Raw genomic sequence first — 17315 nt, forward strand, 5'->3', positions numbered from 1 at the left:
GGTTGATTTCTTGGATACATTTCCCAAAGCCCGAGAACTTGCCTTTAAGAAATCGTCTATACAGAACGCCTTTTCAGCTTCCGGCTTGGTGCCTTTCCAGCCGGACGAGGTGCTTGGAAAGCTGATGTATAGCCTGCGAGAGATTACTCCTACTGGAAGTCAAACTACCACTTCTTCTATACTAAAAACACCTAAAAATACGAGGCAATTGAAGAAGCATGAAACTACAATCGAGAGATTACTGCGTGAACGTACACGAAGTCCTCCGGAGTCAATGAGAACTGCATTATCATATATCATCAAAGGCTGCGAAATCGCGTTAAACAGGGCAGCCTTACTTGAACAGGAAAATCATGATTTACGGGCTGCAGACGAACACCAGACTAAGAAGAGGAAACGAAGTAATCGCCAATTGGCAGGCCTCGAAGGAGCTACAGTTCATGAAGCTATACAGCTTTTTCGCCGGGCTCGTGAGGAAGATGAAGCCTTGGGAATCCAACGGGCTGATTCTGCGGCCGGCGAGGAACAGCCTCGCCGGCGCGCGCCACCTCGCTGTTCTTCGTGTAATAAAGTTGGTCATATACGGACATGGTGTCCAGCAAGAGTAAAACACCAAGAAGAGGCAATTTGAACGGTGTAAAAAGGTTGATATTTGACTTCAAATTTGTATATAAAGCAGAATTACGAGTTGGGCGTTCCACTCGCTTGCGCGTTCCGCTCGCTTACCGATTACGTTAACATCCTCGCCTAACTAAGGGCAGGGCAGCGAACACAAGCCAGCGACAAACCACAGAACTAAATCAATGATACATCACAGACCAGGGGGAAACCAAAGAAAAATAAAGTCACACTGACACAAACACGTAGACGAGGCATTCAATAATCTTATCATCACCCAGGTAGAGTACAATAAATACACAGCAAATAGCAATCCAGACCTACAGAGGAATCACGCTATACATCTGTTTGTTTCACATCTAGCACCACACCACCTAGTTAGTCAACATAACCACCAAAACCAAGACAAACAAGAAAAAGCAGCCCCCCCTCCCCCTCTCCTCTCCCTCCCCACACGGCTAAAGCCGTCCCTACCATAGTGTGTCACAGTTGTCAGTGTCAGTGTCAGTGTCAGTCCCAGACTCCCAGTGTCACACAGAGCTCCGTTCCGTGGACTTAAGGTACTCTCCTGTCAAGCCTTGGACCCGGGGATCGGTCCTCGCTCAAGACTACTGAAAACTGAAAACTGAACGTACTTGCTTCCCATAGAGTAATATCAACGGGGTGGGAGGGGGACCCAAACTGCAAGGAATTGAATATTTCTTGATTGCTTGGATCGGGTTGAGATTCCCTTTGCAAAATAATCTTGAATCCTTGTTGGCTAGTAGTTTTACTTATCTGGGAATGGTTCGAGATGGTTAACGTTACTACTGGTAAATTTACAGGCTAGGGGAAAAGATAGATAACTCTCTCTTTTTGCCCCTTCCAACCTTCCCTATCGCTTCCGCAGCCTGCTGTATTTATTTGTACCTGTACTTGTACCGGTCAAGTGGGATGTTTGACACACGGAAAATTTCCTTGATTGAACAGCAAGGAGAAGAAAAAGAAATTGATTGCTCCCTCCCCCGTGAGCTTTGCTTTTTCTTTTGATTATTTCTTCATGACGGCTCATGGGGGGATGGCTTACATCTCCTAAAAATCCCCGAGCCCAAATACCCACTAAAAAAGTACCTCGACGTAGTAATCAGGTCGTCGAGCACTAATTGGGTTCGGGTCGTGGGTGATTCCCGAAATGATGCCCCTCCCCTCCGGTGTTTAATCATCCTGCGACATCGATCGGCGATAATTGACTCTATCTCCGGACTTATTCTTCAGAGAGTTTGTGTAGTGCTGTTCGATTTCGTCAGGGCCCGGTGCTTTTCTTACTGTAGAATAAATGATCGAATGTTCCTACGAGCTACAACCGTGCTAGTCTCTCCTCGGGGGGATGATCCAGATATTTATTTTTTTTGTCATGTACTGTAACTATCTAGAATGCGCAGTTCTGTCTCAATGCTTCGTCACTTGCATAGCAGACCCGAACTGAAGCCTCGAGCACACTCACCAATAAATGAGGACTGAAGCACAATGGCAGCTGGTGTCATCATTCAACCCAAGCTGTGTAACTTTTCTTGCTCGGCCGGAGTCAGTGCCGTAAACAGCTGCTGGAAGTCGGGCTTCGTGGAGGCATTGCGGAAAAAGTCCAGCAGAAAGCCTTGAGTTTCATCGTCACGCTTGCGCACTCCGAACACACTCTCACTACCACCCTCACCGAATGCCATCAGCTCCTGCTTGGTGACTCCAAGGTTGAGGTCGAGGGTGTTGCCCGGAACGTCCTCCCATTCGTCGTCATCGTCACTGCCCTCTTCCTCCAATGCAGCCGCAGTGGCGGCGTCGATCTCCTTGTTGCCCGAGGCCGCGGCCAGTTCTTCAACCAGGACTTTGATGATCTTCAAGGGTGCGGTCACTGTCGTGTACTGATCGGGGTTCTTGCGAGCTTGGGACCGGGTGCGGATGCGACCTGTGTCCTGGATAATCAGATCGCCCTTCACCTGCACCTGGGAAATACGAGGATCTTCCAAGTTGTACAGCGTCGCAAGCGCGATGATGTTCTGCTTGATCTCATCATAGCCGGCGAAGTTGACCGAGTTCTCCAGCCACTTGCTGAGGACAATGGGAAGGCCGCTCTGGCCGCCAATGTTCACCTGCGATAGGAAGTCGACAACTTCACGCGCGCTGACGAGCGTCAGTCGGGCGAAGACAAGGATGAGGCTCTGGATGAATTGGGCCTGCTGCGCAGTTGCAAGTCGCTGGGCAACAGCCTGGAGAAGCTGTGGCAGGTAAGGTCCAAGTCGCTCGGAACCCGCCCGCTCGACCAATTCGGCTGCCAACTGTCCCACCTCGGTTGCCGCATTGTCATCAACAGCAGGCCCCAACAAACGATCAATGATGATGAGGGCAACTTCGATCGCCTCCTTGCCACTGTCGGGATCTCTCCACGAGACGAACTGGTTGAAATCGTGTGAAAGCATGTGGCGCACGGCTTCTGTGGCAGGACGAATTAACTCCGCATCAGTTGACTCCAGTAACAGACGGTTCAACTTGGGCATGACGGCCTCGACAAAGCCACTAGGGAGGGGCTCAGAAGCTCTTTCCGCGAGAGCTCGAATGAGGTCCGCGGCGAAATTCGTGAGAGCGTTTTCCTGAGTCAGGTTGCCAACATCGATCGCTCCAGTCAAGGATGGGAGAACATTCTCACAAAGGCGAACGAAGGACTCGGGACCTTGTTCTGAGATGTTTTCCACAATGTCCTCAAAGGCCTCCGTGACAATCATCGTCAACTGGAAGTTAGTAGGTCCATTGCTGGCGATGTTGAATAGCACATCGATGGCATTCGAGGACAAGACCACGCTTGGGTTGACAATGATGGTATCACGCAAGGTCTCTGCGAGGGTGACTTTGAGATCGTCACTGTCAGAATGTTCCGAGATGTCGTGAGAGGAAATGAAGTCTGACAGCGCGGAGATGGTGGCGGCCTGAAGTGGAACGGTGGCGCTGGAGGGAAGCGATGGCATGAGATCCTGTAGTGCCCGGATGCAGGATACTCTGACGACCTCTGAGGGATCCTCAGTCACCGCCTTGAGGGAAGCCTCGAGATACGAAACCGCGGTTTGCTGGAAAGACTCATCTGCTACCTGGCAGAGAACTCCAGCAGCGAGATAGCCGCGGGCCCGCAAGAACTCCTCTTCCTGTTGAATAGCAAACTGAATAAAGTTGCTGAACCCATTAGCAAGCCCCGCGGGAACCTGTTGAGAAACTTCGTTGAAGTCCCGGAGAATCTGGCTCAGAATGTAGAGAGCAGACTCGCGAGCCTTCCACCTGAGAGTTAATGATGGCGTTAGTCCCTGACGAGGATGGTTTGAGGAAGGCTGCTTACGTGGAAGACGGATCAGAGAACACAGTATTGAGATGCGCATGCAGACCCTCAACGGCAGTATTCTTGAGCCATTCGCCCAGCTTGATGACTAGATCTCCACTGCAAGTGCGGGGCGTGTAGTTGGCAGTGACAGAGGTCTCCTCTGAGAGAAAGAGGTTTACATCAATGTCCCACAAACCTTCTTCTTCCGAAGTGATCTGAGCATATGAACCTGCTAGTTTCAGGATCTCTGGCAACCAGCTCGAGGTGGCAGCCGCCTGTCCAGCATTCTGTAGCTGTTGCTGAAGCTCTGCCTTGACGGGCGGTGCCTTCAAGAGCGTCTGAATGAGATCCAGCTCCTCCAGGACCAGGAAGTCTAATGTATAGGGGAGTCCGTCCACATCTTCCAAGCGACCCTGTCTCTCTTCCTCGATATAGAACCCGTGATAGGTTGATTGGATGTTGGACAACTCGGTCCAGATCGTCGAGAAGTATACTGGGCTCTGGGGCGTCATCAAACCGGGAAACACCATGCGGATTTTCATCAGGGTCTAACGAACAGGGCAATATTAGCACAGCAAGAACAAAAAGAGTGAGTTTGCAGGTCACTCCAGTGACGTACCTTGACGACCTGCAGCTTCAAACCAATAGCGCCCCTCCACTGAGACGGGATTTCGCTGTCCTTGGATTCTTCATGCTCGCTGGGAGCCTGTGGTAGAGGTGCCTTGAGTGTCGCGATGAAGAAAGGAGACCAGCCATTGAGCACCTCGTCCATAAACTGCTTAACCGCCGTCTTGTGCTGCTCAAGCACCATCTCCAGGGTATCAAAGCAAGCACGGAAGACCGCCACGGCCAATGCTCTCAAGATGGGCTTCCTCGATTCGTTGGTGGCCACATTGAAGAGCGAGGTAACGAGGTCTCGGGCAACGTTGAAAAACTGCTCTTCGCTGAAGCCGGTGTCGACCAAGTCCAGAAGGACTTTCAGGGCGCCGTGCAGGGCCCCGGCTGTGCTGTTGGTGTCATTGATGATCTGAAGTAGAGTGGGCAAAAGCTCCGGCCACTGCTCGGGGAAATCGGCGCTGGCGATCTTGCTGACAGCAAAGCTAGCGGACGACTTCACCTTGCGCTCCGGTGTCTCCTTGACCGTGGCTAACTCCAAGAGTGCGCGCCGGATTTGCACCTTGTTATCGTCGCTGACAAGTACCTGGCCCTTGAATTCGTCGAGAACCGGAGACCAGGCCGCGGCAATGAAGGTCCGCAGAACGGAAAGGGCAGACTGGCGGAGGTTGGTAGGGACGGAATCGTGAGAAGCGATCGCGGCAAGAGCGAGGGGGAAGGTCTCGTTGGAGTAAAGACGTAGAAGCTGTAGTTCGGCAGCCTTTCTGGTATCAGCCACCGACGACTGGGTGTCTGCAAGCAGCGACAGGAGCTCTTGCTCCATGGTGGGCGAGAAGACGTAGACGGGAATTTGTATAAAGAATGGATAGGTGTTAGAGAGAGATGGCTATGACGAGAATATTAAGATGTTTATAGCCGTGGGGAGATTCAGATTTTCCTGCGTGTTGATTGTCCCCTCAATCTCTGATACCCGATAAACGGTTCAGGTGGTAATTGGCATTAGCAGTAGATCAAATCAGCACTGCGAATTGTCGCGACAACCGTGAAGAGGGGCAGACGAGCGAGCGGCAGAAGAGAAGGCGGTGAGACTCGAGGATCTCCCCAACTTCACTTATCGCCTGCTCCGGTGGGGGGAAAGAAAGAGGGGCTACAACCGAGACAACAACTGGTGACATGTCTGACTTACCTCCTTCAATGGGGTCAATCCTCTTCCGCAACTCTCTTCTTCATGAGATGGCCTCAGAGTGCTAATTCTCCCTATCTATCTCATCTCGACAACACAGCCCTGTGGACTTCCAATGCTGTTGAAAAATATGCCCCCTGTTCTATTTGTATGGGCAAAGCATCAATCACGACGGACCTGTCAGGCACGGGTCTGAGTGCACTGCCGAGGGCACAGAATTGATTTCCAGAATTGGGAAGGCTTATCACCTGTCAATTGATCTGCTAATGGGTGTATAAGGAGTACCTTTTCCCAAGATCCAAACAAGCCAGATCATACTCTGTGAGTTTGCGAGACAGGATAACTAAGTAACCCACTAGCGAGACCAGCCAAGGGACGTCAGGTACACCAATCGGTGGAGAAGTTCATCGCCGAAGATAAGGAGGGTGCGCTTCACAATTGAGAGCACAAATCCTTTATCTATGTTGCTGGGGCGCGATGCGGATCGTCTGCATCAACTGTGTAAGTGTAAGAAGCTATCCTTGACTGCTGGACGACAAGGATATCGATCGATGCGCTTATCCCTGGCAAGATCTTATCAGGAACCACACCACCAAGCCCGTTACGCATGGAGCCACACCTCTACAGATAATCAGTACCTAGTACATCTCGCGATTGCGCTCGTGAGACAAATCCAACCTCCGATTTAGCCTTCGTCCTACTAGGGTCTTCGGTGCCAGGGAAGATCCCTCGACTATCGTCTTACCCCGGATTTGGGTCGCGACGAAAACCATCACGTGTGCCTCTGATCGTAGGCATTCCATGTTCAGTTGACCCATGATACTCAGTACTTCGACATTGTCCCGTCAGGGCAAACAAACAGGCTTTTTCCAGCATGTGGCCCTTCCGCAACGATCGTTGATATTTATATCAAGATCTGCGCGCCCCAGCTCCCTGACGACACCGGTCCCTTTCTTGCCTTCGCAATGATCAGCGGCAACTGCGAATATCACCCAGGCAGACCAAGGCCTTGGAACGCTTCTTACGCGAATCAAGGTGCATTATACTCCAAGAAAGAATGCCCGTGATAGTTGGGGCAACGTAGTGGGGATTCGAAAAAAATCGGCTGGTATCAGCGGGATGAGATGTTGGTACGGGCTACCCGACTCTACAAATGTTTTGAGCGTTAAATGTAGTGGCCCGCAGTGAGCCAACGGATAGCATGGGTCCTTATTTGAGGTAGTGATCAGGTGAGGGCAAAAAAAAAGAGAGAAAAAAAAAGCTGACGGGCAAGCGAGTTTGTTAGCATTATTCTGGTCTAGCACTTGGCAGCAATGTGCGAGGGAAAAGAGGGAGGTTGTTTAGTCTACCCGAGTTATGGATCTCTCCTCTGGGCGTGTGGCGTCCTGTGGAGAAGATCTGGTTCGGGTGTTCGAGAAAAGCAAGAGTGATGATGATCACTTTGAGTAATGGAGCAATCTAATCCGCGGGTAAGTGTCCGCCCAACGGATGATGTACTTATGTACTTCGTAGGGATGGATATCTGTGACGTGAGAACTCTAATGGTTGATATAGTTACGTCGTGGTTGACGGTCATGCAGCCTAAGGTTCGCGGAGGGTGAGGATGGGGAAACTTTGACTATCGTCGTAGGGCGCTTTCTTTTCGGTAGGCTCTGATTGAGATCCGAGTTCATACCCCTGGGAGGTGGTCTGATAGCTGGTATCTATCGGGTACTAGGGGACGAACCCAGGTACTCCAAATACTGTACCTAGGTAAGGTACCCGGCAGCGAACATGTGTACCGTACCGGTGACCATAGGAAAGGTACAGAAAGGCTCCCGGGGGGAGGAAGCGGCTCCAGTGGCGTTGGGTATGGTTATGTAAAGAATTTCGGGTAAGTTGTAGATTTTTGACGGGCCCGGGGAGTGGAGGAAGAGGAGGCTGATTAATTGTATGAGTAACTTGGTACTTTGGTTAACTAAAGTTGATCATGGTGGGGTTTGGTTAAAGGCAGGGGAGAAACCGGCAAATTATTATTGATTATTTAAGATGAGCGCCTGAGGGGCGGCAATTCCCCCCAAACAGGAAAGTAGTAGAATGATTCATTGCTTGGAGGGAAAATGTCTGGTATGCGAGCGTACTTACTGTACTTCAAGGCTGAATGGGTTTCACAACTAAGCAAGCCAATAACCTCGGGTAAGAACAAAAGGCAGCTGTATACCTTACTATAGTGTGTGCTGTATGTAGTAAGAAGGCAATGAAGTCCTGCAGTGAAACTTTTGATGATACAGTGTCCAGCACAGTGCATACATACATACTACTGGAGTCAGTGCCCGCAAGTCAAAGAGATCGCTGAGCAATATGGAGGACGGACGGATGAATAATTCTCTACGAAGAATACTCGCCATGATCATCACTAAAACCCAGGGGGTGATATCAGACTGATATCTACAGAGCCGGGGGGAAGGGCTAATAAGGCTGCGCTACACACCTCTTGGAGACAGACCACTGAATGAATTTCCGGGTTGAGTAGAGCACATGTAGTGGAAGACCCGTTTTCGCAGTGGGAAGAATCTCAGCCAGTATGCAATTAGACTTTGGTTCCTTATAGCCAGGATACCCACCGCCGTCGGTCAACCACGGCTGGCATTTCTGCTTTCCACGCCTTTCCTTGTCACATCCGTTTGTTGTGCAAGTCAAGTGTTGGTAGCAGATGATCGGCCTTGCAAACGGAAGAGGCGGTACTAACCAGCGAATGCGCATTGTTACTCGGTACAGAACGAGTGGGGAATGTTGATGATGAACTTTGGGCACTTTCCCTTCCACCTTCGTTGTCAGTACCAGGTGTTGTATACTTTTCCTTTCCTTTTTTTCTGTGTCTGATTTTCGGACCGAGTCAAGCAAAGGAAGAGGGAGTTCTTTCTTCACCTGCACTGGATTTACTCAAACATGTACCTAGGGTGTGTCTACTTGTCTGCAGTTTGCCCCCGTGCTTTGAATGGTCAATGAGGGGAAGTTATAATGCACAATGACCGAATCCTTTTCGCCTCTACGTATTCTGCTCCCTTTACAGTTTACACCGTTTGTTTCCTAAGATTGCCATAGTCGGTTTCGTTCCGTCTTAGCCCAGCCTCAACCTCATGTAGAGGACGAGGGATTGGATTTGCAAGATGCTGAACGACAATCCTCATTTTCGGGAGGTTGTACAGTACTGTACATCCTGCCTATTCTGCCTATTCGTAAGATGGTAAGGTAACGAATGGTAAGAATGGGAAGATTGAGCTGAATGCTGCAGGGCATCCACACCCATGACGCAACCACGTGACGGGGAGAGGGGTGCAGGCAGAAGGGGGGAGAGGAGAGTGGTGAGTATGAGTATGAGTAGTATGTATGGTCCGTTCTCCGTACTCAGTACGGAATTAGTGATTAGTGTAGTCTAAAAAAGAGACAGCCATGAGAATGGATGACTTGGGCGCCTTCTGCTCTTGACTAAGGTAACGACTCCTCGTCGCCCGACAAGCTTTCCCCTCCGAAAGACTTGAGTAGTTGAGTTGCCCGCAAACTCTCCCTCTTCTCGCTCTTCCTTCTCTTTCCTTCTCCTTTCCTCTGACACTCTCTCTTCCTTTCTCCCTGCCTCTTCCTCTTCTTCTGCCCCATTCCCTCTCTCTTGCAATTTAGTTTGGTGTTTTTCTTCTGGCTTCTTGTATTAACTCCGGGTGTCTTTACTCTTTCACATTCACTATATTCACTATAGCACCTTCCTCGATTTACCCTCACTAGCTCCGGGATCTTAAGCGGGCTCCCCTGGGAAACCTTGGCTTATCCCAATCCGATACAGTTCAGAGCAACTTAAGCAGTCAGCAGTAGCCCACCTCTCCCTTTCACGCCCGCCGCCGCCGCCCCTCTCCCCTCTTCAATCAGAAGGGTCGGTCCCATATCCATCCATCTGTCAGTTTCCCTCCGCTTCTTGTCTCTGTTGGCGCAAGACTTTTCAGAGAAGGAAAGAAGAAACGAAGAATAGAAAGAGAAGTAGAAGCTGAAACATCCCGTTTGTGCTCTCTTCTCTTCTTCTTTTCCCTATTCTTTTCCCTTCTGCTATTTTTTCCCTTTCCGCAGAAGGTTCAGTGGAAAAGGTGGTGGTTGCCGTTGTGGTTGTTGTTTGTTGTTCAGGGAGGCAGTTTGTAAGGAAAAGAGGGACCTTTTCTAAAAAAAAAAAGGAAAAAAAAAGAAAATTAATTGGGAAAGGACATCCAACCAGGGCAGGGGAAAAAGAGAAATTCCATCATCATCATCAACATCATCACCGCATTATCTCTCTCTCTCCCCTCTCTCTTTTTTAATACTCCGATTACGGTTCTCTCTCCCCCCCTCCCCCCCCCCTCTCACCTCGCCGTTTGTCACGATCGCAACGAACGAAGTCCTCCATGCTCTGAGATTTGGTTGTCTCGTTGTCCAGTCCACCCAACGTATGTCTAATCCTCCTTCCTCTACCTCTCCCTCCCCTTGTTTCACCACCATCACCACCACCGACCATTATCACAATCACCCCTCTTCTGTGGTTTCCCTTTTCCCCATCATGGTTCTTCCTTGACCCTTCATCACCAACACCACCACAACTACCACCACTAACAAGTTACCTTAACACAACTTCACCGTCACTGGTCGCTTCCACATCTTGCCCTCTATCTCCTGCTCCCTCTCCCTCCGGCTTCCCGACCTCTTTCCCTCCTGACTCAAGTTGCTTATCTTTAGCAACTTGCATTCCTCTGTATCCAAACCACTTACTTCTCTATCACGAAATTCGTGGTTTCTCCCCTCTTCACCCCTCCTTTCCCCTCCCTCCTCAATATCACCATCCCCACCACTTTCTCCCACCCCCTCAATTCCCCAGTCACGTCACAGACAATCTTTAGATTAGGATAACCCCCCCGAAAAACGCCACTCATCTCTTATAAATGGAAGAGACAACAGTTTATTGACTCGCGTGACTCGATAAAGGCAGAGCGATGATTAGCCTCAGGGTGGAACAGCACTCAGAATCTCCGAGATCCCGTCAATACCATTTTTCCCGTGGAAACGACGATACCAGAGCCTTCGACGGCAATGCCTATTGCCAGTGAGAGTACCACAATCCCTTCCGTTACAACCACCATGACAACGTTCTCAACTCCTGTCACCGCCCCGAAGTCGCTGCCCAACAACCAGTCTGCGTTGGCGGCATCTTTCACCAACTTCCTCACCGTCTCGATACACCAGATCCTGTTCCTCCGGTCAGTCTACCCGCGAGCAACGTTCCTCCCTGTCCGGGCGTACAATTATCCTGTCCGGCAATCCCGTCACCCGAAGGTGTGCGACTACATCAATGATGCGTCGATCGCGGTCGGAACCGAAATCTTGAAGGGCACAATCACCGCTGTCAGCATCATTATTTCTTCTCTCCGCACCAACCAGCCCCTCGAAAGATATGCGTTCGATCTGTCGGGCTTCCCCCGCGTGCCCGCCGGGGAGATTCACACCACCTTTGAGGATCGAAAGGAGGATCCTTCCAAGGCAGGCATTCCTTTGCCCGATCGAGCTCCCGCTCCTCCCACGGTCGACCTGGAAGCACAGTTCCGCGCCTGCCTCGCCCGCCTGGCATCTGCATGCGCACGGCTGACGCCATTGCCTCGAGATGACGAGTTCAGTTTTACCGTCTGCATCGAAGTGCGCGAGGACGCTCTTCCCCCGGCCGGATCTACGACCGAAGAACAGACGTGGATTGTCGCAGAACCAGGCAAAGTCCACCTCAGATCGTGTACCGCGCCGTATTCGGTCTCGAAGTTGAGAAATGGCGAACCGCAGCCGCCACCTCCGAAAGTGTCAAACGGACGCGCCAAGACAGTCCCGGTACGCCGGGTAGAAGCTGGTGAACTTCGACTGGAACTATGGGTGGAGGAGGCGCGGCAAAAGTTCAACGAACCCGTGGATTCGGAGCATCCGCCATGAACCTCGTTTTAATCGCGATCGCCGTATCCTCTTTGTCTAGTCCATTGGGACTTTCCGACCAGACATGTTTCTGCTCCTTTACTCATTATCTTTCTCTTTTTTTTTCATATATCTCATTCTATTTAGCGTGGCCAATGATCGAACATACATGATGGATGAGGAAATTTAGGAATTGTCGTCGATTGAGCGGCGCAAATATATAAAATGGGGAGCGGACGATTTTTGGGACTCGCATGGCATCATCATAGATTTGGTTGATATCTTTTGTTGTCTTTCTGTGCTCGCTCTTCGTTTTGAATGTTTCCTGATCATCATTTTGTCACGTTCCTTTTCTTATCACTTCGATTGTCATTTCTTTATCATCTCTTTCATTACTCTTCATTTTCTTTTCTTTCTTCTTTTTTCTTCCTACTTTCATATCTCTCTACTTGTTCACATCCTCTCTTCAAGGGACTCACCATCTTCCATACCATCTCCTATTTGTATCTCTCTCTCCTATCATTTGTCGAGCTCGTTCTCTCTCCAACTATATGATCCTAGCAAATTCATATTACCGGCCAATTTCAGCGCCATGGAAAGGTTGCCTGCCTGCCTTGTTTGTCCTAGGTGATTTATGCTTTTTTTATGCCTCGAGCCGAGTGACCCGAGGGGGTAACTTATTTGGGTGAGTTGTTTGTAATCAATCATGTGGTTTGACGGGAATGCTACCACCACTGGCACATCTGCCAGCCTGCCTTTTTCTCCCCCCCACGCTCGTCGTCGCATTTAGACTTCCCCCTCCTCGACCCCTTCATGAAAATCCGGTTTTCTCCCCTGTTCGTGCCCGTGTTTGCTTCAAGTGTGTGTGTGTTTCCCCAAAGTTCCAAGTTCCGAAAGCATGAAATCACGCCTTGAGAAGAGAAAAATAAAAAAAAGCGCATAGTTCAGACTACTCTAACCTATACACATGACATATACATACATCTTATATAACAACCAATGAGATGGAACACCATGAAGAAATAGAAACTTTCCCCCCGCACTTTTCCTCCTTCACCCCCAATCCAGCCACGGAACACTGGAACACTCAATGCGCAGGATTGGGGAATTGGGGAGAGTTCCAGCTGCGAATGGGTTTGTGTATCTGTCTCGGGATGCAACAAATTGCTGCGGGATTTGTGAAGGCCCAACCGGTGATTTGATAGTCTGGGAAGGGTAGGGTAGGTAGCGCGTTCGAGATATTAGGATTACGATTGCTTTAGGAATTGCTTTTAGAGGTGGAATGAAGGAGGAAAGGAAACGAGTAAGCCTGCTGACTCTTATCATTCTGGGAGGATTGCGTTGAATGAATGGCCCTCCCTTCGTTGCTTTTACTCCTTTCTCTATTGTGTCCTCACCCAATTGAGACGGATGGGGTTGGGTTGGGACTTTCTGCCTCATCTGGAAGGCACTTTTGTCAAGGTTGTGTTCGGTGTTGACACAACTCACTGTACCTTTTGCTTGGGATAGGTACATACAACTAGTTGATGTTTGTGGTGATTACCGATTTCGTAACCGTGGTAGCTGGCTGGAGAACCTACGCTGCTGATCCAGTGAAGGAGAGTGGGTTACGTTCGTGAGCAGGGGAACATGGCCCTGGAGCTTGACCTCCAAAGCTTTGGAAAGCCATACGATGAGACGATGACGGCATTTGAAAGTGCTGGGTTTTCCTATATCTCCAGACTCTGGGGAGCTCGAAGTCCAGGTCCCCGATTTCTTTCAAGAAAATATGATTCATCTATCTGCCTGTCTGTCTGCCTACATGCCTGTCACCTTGCCATTGGGGATTAGAACTCAGAGGGATCGCCCAAGCAAAGTTGTTGCGCAAGAAGTCAACCTATGCCAGGCTATGCCAAGCCAAGAAAGAACCGAGTGGTGGTGATGGGTGAGACAACTGATGACGATGACGACGACGACGACGATGATGATGATGAAGATGGGACGCCTGAACTCCTTAACGCTTGCTCGACCTTGAATGGTTAACAGAAAAATGCAAAAGCAAAGAAGGTAGCTGGAGCCAGCGAAATGGAGTGATATTCTTGACTCTGGTTCTCTCTCCAAGACCAACCCAATCAAGGCAGGGGATAGAAGCCCTAAATGTATTCAAAAAGACCAAAATGCGTGAAAGCTAGGAGGCTGTCATGGTCAACGCTACATTGTCAGCAAGTAGCATTTCAACGGACAATCACAGTGGTAGGATCGATGTCTGCGAAAAGCTTCCAGCACGGGAGTTAGTCGCGAGCATATCCTCCCAGTCCGCCGGATGCTCGTCGAGCGTTCTGAGAAATGACAGGTGGTACGTAGTAGGGTGGATATTGGATGGGTTGTCCCGGTCCGACCGGATTAGGCGCAGGGTTGTTTACGACGTTCTGCGGAGGAAAGCGTGGTGCCATGGGTACAGCCTGGCCTTGGTTCCAAAAGTAGTAAGGAGGATGATCTATTGGCATCACCATTGGGTGGTTGGGAGGGTGGCCCTGCGGTAGAAAACCAGCTTCGCCAGGGTTTATCTGGTTTATTTGTGGATTGGTAAGAGGGTAATTGTTGCCAGGAGCGTTCCAAGGAAGTCCGCCGGCGTAAACATCTTGTATTCTGTTGGCATAGTAATTTCTGTCGGGTGGCTCTCGATTTGTCTGAGCTTGCACGTGGTTGTTGTAAGGTTCTCTGAAGGGGACGTTAGCAGGATCAGCTTGCCGTATGACCCGAGGCGCTTGTATGTGCTGCGGCGCTTGCATAGGTTGACGCGGCCGGTTTGGCTGTGGAATCCGAGGGACCTGAATATTGAGGCGAACCTGAGCTTGAACAGGCTGACGCGCGCGATCTGGCGGAGGAGGCCTTGCATTCCGATTTTGTGGTCGACCTGGCCGGGGCTGTTTAGCATTCTGCTTCTGTCCCGGACGATTCACTCGGATCTCTTCCTCGGTGACATCAGGGTTCTCTGCCAGAATCTTGGCGATAGCATCTGCTTCGACTTGCTCAATTTCTTGTTCAACCTGTCTTCCAAGTGGGAATCTTTCATTCTGGTCCCACAAGCGGCAATGGTTTGGCGGTCGGTTGAAGTGCTCGTAGGTGGCACCGAGTTTGACGTTGCAGACATAGCACATCTGAGTCCCGCATTTCGAGCAGGTCATCTTGTTGCAGCCATCAGTCTTAACAATCTTGACCTTGCAGGATGGACAAGGTCGAATGAGTGCCTCACTCAGAGCCTCCTCCACGCGGTGGCGGTATGGGAGTCGCTTGTCTTTCCTAGCCTCATCGCAGCTGCTCGGGAGATGACTTTTCTCCTTACACAAGCGACAGCTAACCACTTCGCAGTCAGGGTTCCTGCATCGAAACTCTCGATCCTCATCGGCGGGAGCACATATCGCCTGGAAGTCGCAGAAAGGACAGGACTCAAGGCCCTCCAGCCCGGCTTGCTCTATCTCGTCCTGCTGCTGCAGAGCATCGAGCTTTTGCATGATCTTCGCTCCCAAGGCACGTTCAAGCCCGTAGCGATCAAATTTTGCCTGACATCCACTCCCGTCAAAGCATTGTAGCTTGTACCTCATCATCCCGATTTGTGTCTCTGCCGACGACTTCATGCAAGTATAGCAGAAGAAATGAACCTCAAGTCCCTCACACGGCAAGGCTTTATTCGCGGGGACCTCTTCGAAACAGCACTGGCATTCTACCAGGTTTCCCGTTCGAATGTTACGCTCTTCGGCTTCCTTGTCGTCAACATCTTCGAAGTTGGTACGGAGGACCGCTTCGTTGCCATCAAGCGTCAGAGACTGGAGTTCCGTATCCAGGGAAGATGACTTACCTGCATTCATCTCCTTAGTCTGCTTTGCAGCTTCTGCAGCCGCCTTGAGCTCGCGTTTGAGGTCTTGCATGATCGGTAGAGTTTCCGGGTATGACATGTACAGGCTTGTATGTGAGCGAGGATTGCGTTTCCGTTCGTTCGTGTAAGGCTTGGATGACTTGGCCGAAGGGTCTTCCAGGGCGTACAGACTGAGATATGCAGCGTATAACTCTCTTTTGTGCAGGGCGAGGTTCTGGATATATGGCCAGGGCACAGTAGGGAATTCAATCGCCAACAACCGAGCACTAAAAAGTGATATTCAGCTTGCTTCAGATAAAGGGACAACCAGCCAGGGTCTCTCTTACGTGATCTCAAGGTACAGAGGACTTCCTCTTTGAGGAATAGCCTTTAGCCACTTCTGAATATCGTCTTCCTTCTTGGGGGCTGAGTCACGCTCGTCAAGTGTTCTCTTAAGCCTCTTCTGCTTCTCGGGGTAAGAAGGGTTCTGAAGGATTTCTTCGATGACAGCGCCTTTTGCTAAGTCTTTATCAGTGGCAGTGAGCAGAATCTCTGTCTTTGCTTGAGACACCAGCGCAAGATGGCGATCGATCAGACCCTTTAAATAAACAGGATCAATGTCTGGGAAGATCTCCAAGATCTCGGTTAGCGGGTGATCATCTTCTGTAAGATCAATGAGCACAGGAGGACCCTTTAGAGCTCTTTGTTGTTGTTGTTGTTGCACGGCATTTGAGTCTAGGTCAGTGTTGCGGTGCGGAGTGTGCACTGCTGGGATAGCACCCTCATGCATCGATCGATCTGTCCTTTGTTTCTTTGTAGGCCTTTGAACTGCGGAGGATGGGTCGTGATTCGGCTCATTATTGTTCGCGAACGTTCCCCAGCGATCGGCCTGATCCAAGTCAGCCAGCAGGAGGTCTCCATCAAAGCCATAATAGGTGCTCTCATAGTCCATGGTCTGGAACTCCTCTAATTCCCGGAGGACTTGCGATACGCTAGATGCGTAGGGATGACGAGATGCCATGGTTGCATTCGGAGAAGTTGGTCAAAAGTCGGTCCTGAGACCCAGAGAAATGGTTTCTTGCGACTCGTCGGATCTAGTTGGTAGGATAATGGTCCTTTGGTATGGTAAATGGGCCGAAGGCTAGATTGAGGAATCATACACCGGGTACAGTGTCTTGTAAATCATGTTGTAGAGCAGGATAAATGCCGATCAGGGGCGAAGTAAATACGATGGTATGTACTACAGGAGACGTTGAAATAGGCACACAATTAGTGTTCATGAAACAGATACTGAGTATGAGTAGAGAAGTTGTGAGCTGTGATGGTGTTGGCTTTGTGATCTGCGCTAGCTTTGGTCAAGCACGGGCGGGAGATTGCGGGCTAGGCTAGGATAGGCACTGATAACAATAAAAAGCTGCCCACCGATAAATGCTTTGAATGCGTGAAAGAGCGACGACGGCTTGACAAACCGGAGAGAATAAATACTCTCTCAGTGAATGAAGACTTTCGAAGTTGCCAGGCTTCCTGAGTGAAGGGTGGGTGAAAGTTGATGTTAGAAGGAGGGGATAGTGGCGGAAAGGGAAACACATCAACAGAGCATTAGATTGAATACTAGATTGAATACTAGCATATCGTAGTGGGGAAAAAAAAGTGGTGACTGAGACTGACTGACTGACTGACTGACTGACGGCTCTGGGGAAAGGGAAAAGGAGCTGAGAGGGGAGGCAGTAAGTGATAGCTGCCTGGCTGACCGCCTCCTGGATCCGGAGAATGACACGCCCCCC

General features: G+C 50.2%; 3 protein-coding genes across 3 annotated transcripts; 1 reads left to right on the forward strand and 2 right to left on the reverse strand.

Moving 5' to 3' along the window:
• Window positions 1-1982: 1982 nt before the first annotated feature.
• On the reverse strand, window positions 1983-5780 carry ASPACDRAFT_80589 (putative importin beta-5 subunit). Its single transcript, XM_020205679.1, has 4 exons — window positions 5757-5780; window positions 4575-5533; window positions 3974-4503; window positions 1983-3915 (listed from the first exon to the last, which is right to left on the reverse strand). Exons 2-4 carry the CDS (start codon window positions 5391-5393, stop codon window positions 2145-2147), a joined length of 3120 nt encoding a protein of 1039 aa, XP_020053432.1. The 5' UTR covers window positions 5394-5533; window positions 5757-5780; the 3' UTR covers window positions 1983-2144.
• A 5103-nt stretch (window positions 5781-10883) lies between these two features.
• Window positions 10884-11717, forward strand: ASPACDRAFT_33402 (putative mitotic spindle checkpoint protein (Mad2B); the record flags this gene model as incomplete). Its single annotated transcript, XM_020199954.1, has 1 exon — window positions 10884-11717. One exon carries the CDS (start codon window positions 10884-10886, stop codon window positions 11715-11717), a length of 834 nt encoding a protein of 277 aa, XP_020053433.1.
• Window positions 11718-14247: 2530 nt separating this feature from the next.
• On the reverse strand, window positions 14248-16747 carry ASPACDRAFT_1858558 (E3 ubiquitin-protein ligase RNF216; the record flags this gene model as incomplete). Its single annotated transcript, XM_020197620.1, has 4 exons — window positions 15879-16747; window positions 15535-15818; window positions 14639-15477; window positions 14248-14592 (listed from the first exon to the last, which is right to left on the reverse strand). The coding sequence occupies exons 1-4, from the start codon at window positions 16550-16552 to the stop codon at window positions 14248-14250; spliced, it is 2142 nt and encodes a 713-aa protein (XP_020053434.1). The 5' UTR covers window positions 16553-16747.
• Between the last annotated feature and the right edge of the window lie 568 nt (window positions 16748-17315).

This window comes from Aspergillus aculeatus (genome assembly GCF_001890905.1).
Source record: "Aspergillus aculeatus ATCC 16872 unplaced genomic scaffold ASPACscaffold_14, whole genome shotgun sequence".
Classification (NCBI taxonomy): Eukaryota; Fungi; Ascomycota; class Eurotiomycetes; order Eurotiales; family Aspergillaceae; genus Aspergillus; species Aspergillus aculeatus.

What these genes read in the sequence shown, in the direction of transcription:
- ASPACDRAFT_80589 (XM_020205679.1), bottom strand. Translation starts at nt 5,393, where the DNA reads ATGGAGCAAGAGCTCCTGTCGCTGCTTGCAGACACCCAGTCGTCGGTG. An exon ending in TGAAGCTGCAGGTCGTCAAG is followed by an intron (nt 4,504 to 4,574) that starts GTACGTCACTGG and finishes CCTGTTCGTTAG; the next exon opens with ACCCTGATGAAAATCCGCAT. An exon ending in TTCTCTGATCCGTCTTCCAC is followed by an intron (nt 3,916 to 3,973) that starts GTAAGCAGCCTT and finishes ATTAACTCTCAG; the next exon opens with GTGGAAGGCTCGCGAGTCTG.